The sequence below is a fragment of the Vigna angularis genome, chromosome 7 (genome assembly GCF_016808095.1).
Source record: "Vigna angularis cultivar LongXiaoDou No.4 chromosome 7, ASM1680809v1, whole genome shotgun sequence".
Lineage (NCBI taxonomy): Eukaryota > Viridiplantae > Streptophyta > Magnoliopsida > Fabales > Fabaceae > Vigna > Vigna angularis.
In genome coordinates, this window is record NC_068976.1 from 30,041,538 (window position 1) to 30,049,728 (window position 8,191).

The 8,191-nt window shown below is 34.3% G+C and overlaps 1 protein-coding gene across 1 annotated transcript; it reads right to left on the reverse strand.

Moving 5' to 3' along the window:
- Positions 1–293: 293 nt before the first annotated feature.
- LOC108338707 (transcription initiation factor TFIID subunit 15b) lies at positions 294–2,998 on the reverse strand. The gene is made up of 6 exons (XM_017575754.2): positions 2,831–2,998; positions 2,660–2,750; positions 1,825–2,494; positions 1,347–1,497; positions 1,174–1,255; positions 294–878 (listed from the first exon to the last, which is right to left on the reverse strand). Exons 1-6 carry the CDS (start codon positions 2,994–2,996, stop codon positions 764–766), a joined length of 1,275 nt encoding a protein of 424 aa, XP_017431243.2. The 5' UTR covers positions 2,997–2,998; the 3' UTR covers positions 294–763.
- Positions 2,999–8,191: the final 5,193 nt, after the last annotated feature.

Consider the following 8,191-nt stretch of genomic DNA (forward strand, 5'->3'; position numbering starts at 1 on the left):
AAAATAGACAACACGAAAATTTTGATGAATTTAAAAAACAAAGGAATTTCATTAGTTCGAGAACTTGCATTCTTTTATTAGGTCATTATGGATAACATTACTGATTTCAAATAGCTTTATATTGAACTTCTTAATAGCTAATAAAGCTTAAACAATTCAAACAAACGTACTCATCATGTAACCTAACTTCAGCATGAATTCAACGTTCAGTTAACAAAGGTTATGATTGTATAGCTTTAACTTGTTATATAGATGTTAAGGTTAAGTGCAACAACATGCGGCCAGGAAACACCTTTTCTTCTAAGAAAAAAGTAAATATAGATTACCATGCCAATATTCTCTACTTGGGATTACTTGATCCATGGAACTATGACTTAACATAAAACATCCCTTTAATCCCACCAGCTGTTTAAACCAGATGACAGATGAGCTAAGGATGCAGGGGATTTATCCAGAAAATAACACAGCTAAGAATAGAACATGTTTTCATGAAAGTAGGAGTCACTAGAAAAGAAATTAAAACCCACCTTAGCAGCTTGGAGATTATGCACTTGCCTCTTTAAAAGCATTCACATGACCAAAATAATTTCCGCCTAAAATTAAAATCCCACCAGCAAGTGACATAAAAAAGGAGCAAAGAGGTCATGTAAAAGTAAGTGAACAACCTACCTCTTTGCTATCATCTCAAGTTACCCGCCAATAGAATACAACAAATCCCTCAGACCGTAAAACATAGTACATAAAATATTCTCTGTTGAAGCCCTCAGTATGGTCGTGAACGATTCCCACCGTAATTGTCTCGCCTATCTGGACCAGAACCACCTGCATCTCTATAATTGTCTCTGCGTCTATCTCCACCATAGCCACCCCTGTTGCCCCTGTAGAATTTAAAAACATATAACAAAAGTTACTACATTAATTTAAAAACACAAACAATTATTACTGAGAATTAGGAAGTCATTTGTATGGTTAATAATACATTTAAAACTATTATAGTACAAAATACATCCCACTCTAATCAACTCAACCCCTAGAATAAAAATCAATAGCGGCCTTTCATCAATTAATTATTATATTCTGAGTAACTCATTCACGCATTTCAAGAGCTGTCATTTTCAATGGCAACAGTTAGCAACTGTGTGAAAAATGATGAACAATTGAAATATGGAATACCCATGGTTATATGCAGGTGGGGCTTTTGGTGCAGACTTTTCAGCCATTGTAACAGCAATTTTGTAACCCCTCAAATCATAATCTGAGATGAAAGATTAATGTTAAGTGTCTCTTTATGATAGAAGATAAACAGTAGTCACAAAAGTAGGGGTAGTAGCAGTTAGATCAAATACTATTGTAAAAACCGCCAGCAGAATGTGCTGCGGAAGGGTCTTCATACACAAGACAACCATCACCCTTGTTGTTTCCTTTCTCATCAGTGTATAGCTTTATGTTCCAAGGCCACTGATCTTTGTACCCCCTCTTTTGTTTTATTCTTCCAACCTAAACAGTTAAATAGACATGAGAGTGTGAAGCTCAACACATCTGCAAAATCAGAGATATGCAAATAAAAACAGGAAACAAAATCTAAAGCTTGTTCTGTCACTTCACGAGAAAAATTAACAAATATGCTCAGGAAGCCACGAGAGGTTCAACTATTTCCAGTGTAAATAATGCATAATTCACTGACATACACATGCATGTTCGGTAAGAAAATGGATAATATGATAATTTACTTTGAAAATGGTATTTTTCATTCAAACCATTGCTCATAGAACAAATAACTCTCTTTATAGAGCTCGCACAAAAGTCAACAGATCAGAATATTACTTGTCCAATGCCTCCAAAAAGTTCTCTCAATTCTTCAATAGTAACATCCGGAGGTAAGTTTGATATGTAGATTCTAGAGTTGTCACAGGAATCCCCACAATTCTCATCACATTGCTTCACCTTAGCAGGCGGCTCATCAGGAGCTCCACCAAATCCACCTTGACTACCGGCACCATAACCACTATCATATCCAACCGGTTGACCAGACCTACCACCATTATGGGAATCTCCGCCGCCATAACCACCAGCATTACTCCCATGTGGTGGAGGATAAGATGCAGGTCCACCAGCATAGCTAGCAGGCGGAGGAACTGCATCAGTTTCATAATTTGAACTCCCACCAGAAGAATTGTATGCAGGTGGATAGTTCCCACCAGCCCCACCATAAGATTGGGCTGCAGGTGCAGGAACTTGACCATAGCCACCATCTTCTCTGCCTTGACTACCTCTATTGCCTCCCCCACTTCTACCAACATTGTTATTCCCCCTACTACTATTATAACCATTACCTCTTCCTCCATCATAGTTACCAGATCTACCCCCACGACTGTTGCCAAATCCCCCTCTATTATAACCACCACCACCACCACCACGATCATTAGCACCAGCAGGAGAAGGAGCACCACATTTGTTACATTCAACCCTTCTCGCAAAGTTCAAATTTCCACAACTATATAATAATACCAATTTTCCAATCAAATACAGAAACATAAGAATAATTAGGTGTATTATATATCCACAGTTCCATTCCAGCTACTGAAAACACAAAATATCCTCCAGAAAAAAAAGGGGGGCAAAAATAAGAAAAGCAAATCGGAGGGTTAAAATCTCAAACCTTGAGTTAGGGCAACGCCAGTCACCGTCTCTACCACTTCCGCCGCCGCGGCCACTACCTCTACCACCACGATCCCCACCTTGATACCCACCTGTTGCGATTAACACAAATTTAAGACATTTTACGATTCAAAAAAGATAAGGAAGAAAAAATAGAGAGAATATTCGAAACCTCGTCCGCCGAATCCTCCACCTCCCCGACCACCATAACCACCGCCGTCGTTACGCCCGTATCCGCCACCATCTTGATCGTAATTCCCAGACATGATTGGAATCCGATAAGGAATTGTAGAGACGGTAAAGAGAGGACGAGAAGTTGTACCAGTACAATGTAGCATACAGGGACTGTTACTCTGTAAGTGTTCTTATAAATACTAGAAACCCTTTTTTTCTTATCATTAAAAAAATAATTACTATACTAATTATTAAAATTAAATAAATATTATTAAATTATAAATAATTTTCATAAAAATTAATTATAAAAATAATTTTTATTATAACTACTTAACTCAATTTTTATTGTGTGTAGTTATTTTAAGATAGATCTATTTTTTTTTATTTGAGTTTCTAAAAGTGAAAATTTGAAGTAATTGACTAAATTGGGTTAATCAAGTTAAGTTTTTGATGATCTGAGAGCACGTGGTAAATTTGTAATATGTGACACATTTAGAACAGCTTACATGAAATATATAATTAAAAAAAAAGTTTATGAGAAATGAAACTCAAATTAGGATTCATCATCTTCAATCGTTCCCTTCATTATCTTCAACCCTAACAATTGATGCTCAGGGTTCATCACCAAATTAGGGTTTATCAAAATCAAATTGGGTTCGAGATTAAAGACGCAATAAATCACAAATTCATAGAATTCGAGATTGGAGTAGAGTCCAATGTCTCTCAGGGCCTCTCCTTCGAGATTGGGTTTTTTTTATGTTTCTGTTTGCGTGAGAGAGATGAACTTGTAATGGGTTTCTGTTTTTGTGTTTGTGATGTCTCTGAGTTTGCAGGTTGATGGATTTATGACGAAGGAGACTTGCGGAGATGAAGGTGTTTACCGAGAACACTTTTTTATTTTCTCTAAAGAAAATGTTTTCTCTTTTCTTTCTCTTTGGGGGAATGAGCATGCGTGAGGAAGTTATTTTGTTGAAAGCTTGGTGAGCAACATTATTGAACGACAATATTATTGATTTCTCTCTGGTTGTTATTTGTCATTACGGAAGGGCAATAACAAATATGGTCCTCTGTGGTCTAAAAAATGTCATAGAAAGGGGTTTTTGGGTTATAGGGGCTACTCAAGGTCTGCAGAAACTAGTGTCACTTGCTACTCAAGGTTTGTAGAAAATATATATCTATATGTTTTCCTTGTGAGTCGCTTCGATCGTTAGCCATTCAAAAATGTCTTGGTTTTGGTAGTTCTAGCCTGGCCATGATTGGAAATTTTTGCAATAGCCTTTAGAGCCTCCGATAACCATCCACATTCAACCATCTCCATTGTTGTCGTTGTGGGTGAATGAACCCTATTTTTGCGAGAACATCATACAATAAATCTCGCTAAAACTCACTTCAATCTCCAACTCTATCAATCCTAAATTTGTTGCGTCTCCAATCTGGATCACGAAGACTCTCTTCCCAATTTGATTTTCATCTACCCTAATTTGATCAAGTTTTGATTTCAGATTTTAGAAATTTTTTTTAATTACACATTTTCCACCTAAGAGGCCACGTCATTAAATTAATCCACTTCATACTAACACGTCACCTGAAAAACAATCTCGTTAACCCAATTTAACGATAAATAGTCAATTGTTTTAATTTTTCACTTTTAAGGACCCAATTAGGACAAAAAATAAGAAATGTACCTATTTGAAAAAAATCCAACAAAAAAAATGATTACGGAATAGTTTAACCTTATTTTTAATTTAAAAAGATAATAACTTTAAAGTAAAATTATAATAACTTTAAAGAACTTAATTTAAATGCGAGAATACCTTTTCAAAATAGTTCTTTTAAAGTTAGCTTGTTTTATTTATTTAATTTAAATTTATAAAATAATAATTTTAGAATTCCTTATTTATAATAATTAATTAAATTATACTATATTTTGTTAGCAAAAATCAAAGATGAAGTTTTGATGATGAACAGATTTGCACAAGTCAAGATCCATAAAGACAGATTGAAGATCTCTGTATTCTATAAAGCTTTTATAATAATCAAAGTTGATGTAATAGTGCTCAAATATGTATTAGGGTTGATTCTTGTAATTTATATTTGATTTATTTACTGTTGAGAATCGTCCACAAGCTGTTTTAATCGATTAAACCCAGTTTTAATCGATTAAAACGAGGCTGGCACTGAAAACCCAATTGCCTCTATAATAATCGATTAAAGCTAATAATAATCGATTAGTTAATCGATTATTTCTGAGAATAATCGATTAACACTAGCCGTTGGGTGTTTCAGATTTGAAAAACTAGCCGTTGTACTCATTGTAATCGATTAATACTAGTAATAATAGATTAAATGCGTTAGATGGCCCGTTTTCGAAGAATGGAAGGGTATTAGGCTGAGTCTATAAAATGACTCACTCTTTATCTCAAAAATAACTCTTCCCTTGTGCTAAAGATCTCTGAACTCTTTGAGAACTCTGTGAGATTGTTGAAGCTAAGGAAACTCTTGTCTGCAAAGTCCTGAAGTGCTACTGCGGTGACAGAGGAATAGCTTGTTCATCCTTGGTGTATCCGAGGAAGTGCCTGGAAGAGAATCATCCTTTGTGTAGCATTCGAAGGAGGTGGTCATCCTTTGTGAAGATTCAAAGGAAGTGTAAGTTCGTCTCTTGTGGTTTCAAGAGAGGTGGTATTTCTAAACTCTTACAAATTGTTTTTCTTTGTGATTAATATTTGTAACTGTTTTGTGTTAGTGAAAAAGGTTTATCTTGTTTGAGATAAGCGACTGAACGTAGGATCCGAGTGATCTGAACCAGGATAAAATCATCTGTGTAATTTTTCTCTTTCTCTTACTCTGTCATTTATATTTAATTATCTGCTCAGTAAGAAAAATTAAGAGAAAAATAATAAAAGGCAAAATAAAAGTATATAACCAATTCACCCCCCTCTTGGCTTGTTCCACGCTAATAATTCTGTTGCAGCGATTATAACATATTTTTGTTATTGCTTAAGGTGATAAATGTGGAGAGATAAAAATAAAAATGAGAGGTATTTAGAGTATAAAGACTTATAAATAATTAAGAGTAGTAGTGTTCTTAAAAAAAAGTATGTTTGATTATTTTATTATTAAAAGTTAAATTTTTAAATAGAATTTTTTATTCATGGAGTTTCACTTTATAAGAAATACTTTATTTTTAAACTTTTTATCTACTTTCTCTCTAACTTAGCTCATCTTTTGAATGTTTGACAACGAGAAACCATTAATAGATTCATCGTAAGAGATTTACATTTATGACAGATCAACAGAGTAAGTTCAATTTTAGCTATATTTTTAAATTAGTTTAGCATTTTGAATATATGTGGTTATAAGACCCATGCATGTGACTCAAAATAACTCAAAGTAAATATTTATTTAGTTGTAATTATAATGATATGTTTAAATTTTTGCGTAGGTAGTTAGAGCATCTTGTGAAAACTAGAGATCGAGAGCCACCACCATACAATCAACCACCACCATGCGAGATCGAGAACAAGCACATGCTATTTGATGTGAGAGAAGGCGAGATTAGGAGAGAATTCTTTACAACAACAAGGTAACCCAGAATGACCTTGATTAAGATTTTTGGTGGCTTGATTGAAATTTCTGGTTGCCCTAATTTTATAGATCTTGTGCCTTTGTTTTTTATGTGTATACAGGAGGAAATATGATGGAAAAAACAAAGGTTGATGATGATTAGGAAGAAGAAAACAATGATGAAGAAGATGGGTGAGCTCGTGAAGGGATGAAGAAGAAAACAGTGACGAAGAAGATGGGTGAGCTGATGAGGGGATGAAGAAATGGTGGGCCATCTCGTCAACCTGTCTAGTAGCAAGATGAGTTTAATGTTCCAACCTATTTTCTAATGTTCGCCTGTCCGACCTGATAATGGTTGATTTTACGTGCTTTTGTGTGTATATTTTTATTAATAAATCAACTCCTTCGTAGCGTTTACCTTGTTCTCTCTCCAAGTTTAGTGTGTTTTTATGTTTTATTGTGTTCTAGTTAGTACATACTTGTTTTACCTCTAATCACTCTTTTAGTGTGTGAAATAAGAAAATAGAAAACAATTTCGGTGGAGGAAAACAAGCTAGAACTCAAGGAAGCATGATTGGACAAGAAATAATTGTTTTTAGACAAATACTCACCTCAAGGACTCTAGAATCACACCTAGGACAACAAAAATGAAGAAAAGACTCACTTGTAAAATTATATATTGCCATGGACCACCTTGGATGACCAGAAAATCACCATTGGGTGGTAGGTTGACTCAATGGGCGAATTGGCTATTCACTAGGCAAAAATGATAGACCAAACTTGTAGTATTCAAGTTACTAGGCAAAATTATGGATCGCCTAATGAGTTACAAGTCAAAGAGCATCAATCTTTAGGCTCTCGTTGGGTGATAATGAAGTTGTTAGGTGATTTTGCTAGCTTTGATACACGAATGTGAGTATTTAATCATGTTTTCGCGAGAATTTTCAAGATTCGTCATTCTTACACGAATAAAATCACCTAAGGTGCTTGGGAGAGGCTCTTGGAGGCTATTTGAAGTGCTAGTAAGCTCTCCATCTCCTCTTTGGGTTTCCTCCTTCATCCATGGTGGTTTTCCCCTTTTAGGAATTGAAGAAGAAGATGTTACAGACCAATGTGACTAAGCATAGATTAGGAATGCAAACCTGACTTTGCAAAAGATCAATGCTTCCAATTTCAACTGCACGTCACTGATGTTTGATTTCTTCCAAATTGTCCTACCAAACCAAGATCAAACCTTCCAATCTCAATACCCTTAATTTAATTTAGAAAAGAAAAACCCTAATATCAGAAATACACTTTCAAAAACATAAATCCACCTCAATATGCTTTAAAGTGTCCACATCAGCTAATAAATGACATGTTATTCACTGATTGCAACATATGGACATTTGGTGATTAACAATTGAAACGTTGCTTACAAAAGGAAATAAATTGAACATAAATTACGATATAAATGACTACATTGAACATTCTAAAAAGATTGAGGATCATTTCAAACAAAATTGACAAAAATTTGGGCCAAGAATAATATCAAGCCTAAAAAAGTAAATTGTACTCTTTCACTTAAAAAAATCTATTCGAACATAAAATTTTCATATTTGCAGCTAGAAATATAGTCTAATTTTAACCTATTAGATTAACATTTGTTGATAATGCCCATATGAGAAAATAAATTTCAGGCAATATATATAATATTATAATAATAATAATAATAAAATTTAATGAGATTTTTTTGGAAGTGTAAAGATTCACTATGAACCAATCATATATATGTATATTGTTTTGTAGGGATATG

What these genes read in the sequence shown, in the direction of transcription:
- LOC108338707 (XM_017575754.2), bottom strand. Translation starts at nt 2,996, where the DNA reads ATGCTACATTGTACTGGTACAACTTCTCGTCCTCTCTTTACCGTCTCT. An exon ending in TGGAGGATTCGGCGGACGAG is followed by an intron (nt 2,751 to 2,830) that starts GTTTCGAATATT and finishes TAATCGCAACAG; the next exon opens with GTGGGTATCAAGGTGGGGAT. An exon ending in TGCTGGCGGTTTTTACAATA is followed by an intron (nt 1,256 to 1,346) that starts GTATTTGATCTA and finishes CTTTCATCTCAG; the next exon opens with ATTATGATTTGAGGGGTTAC.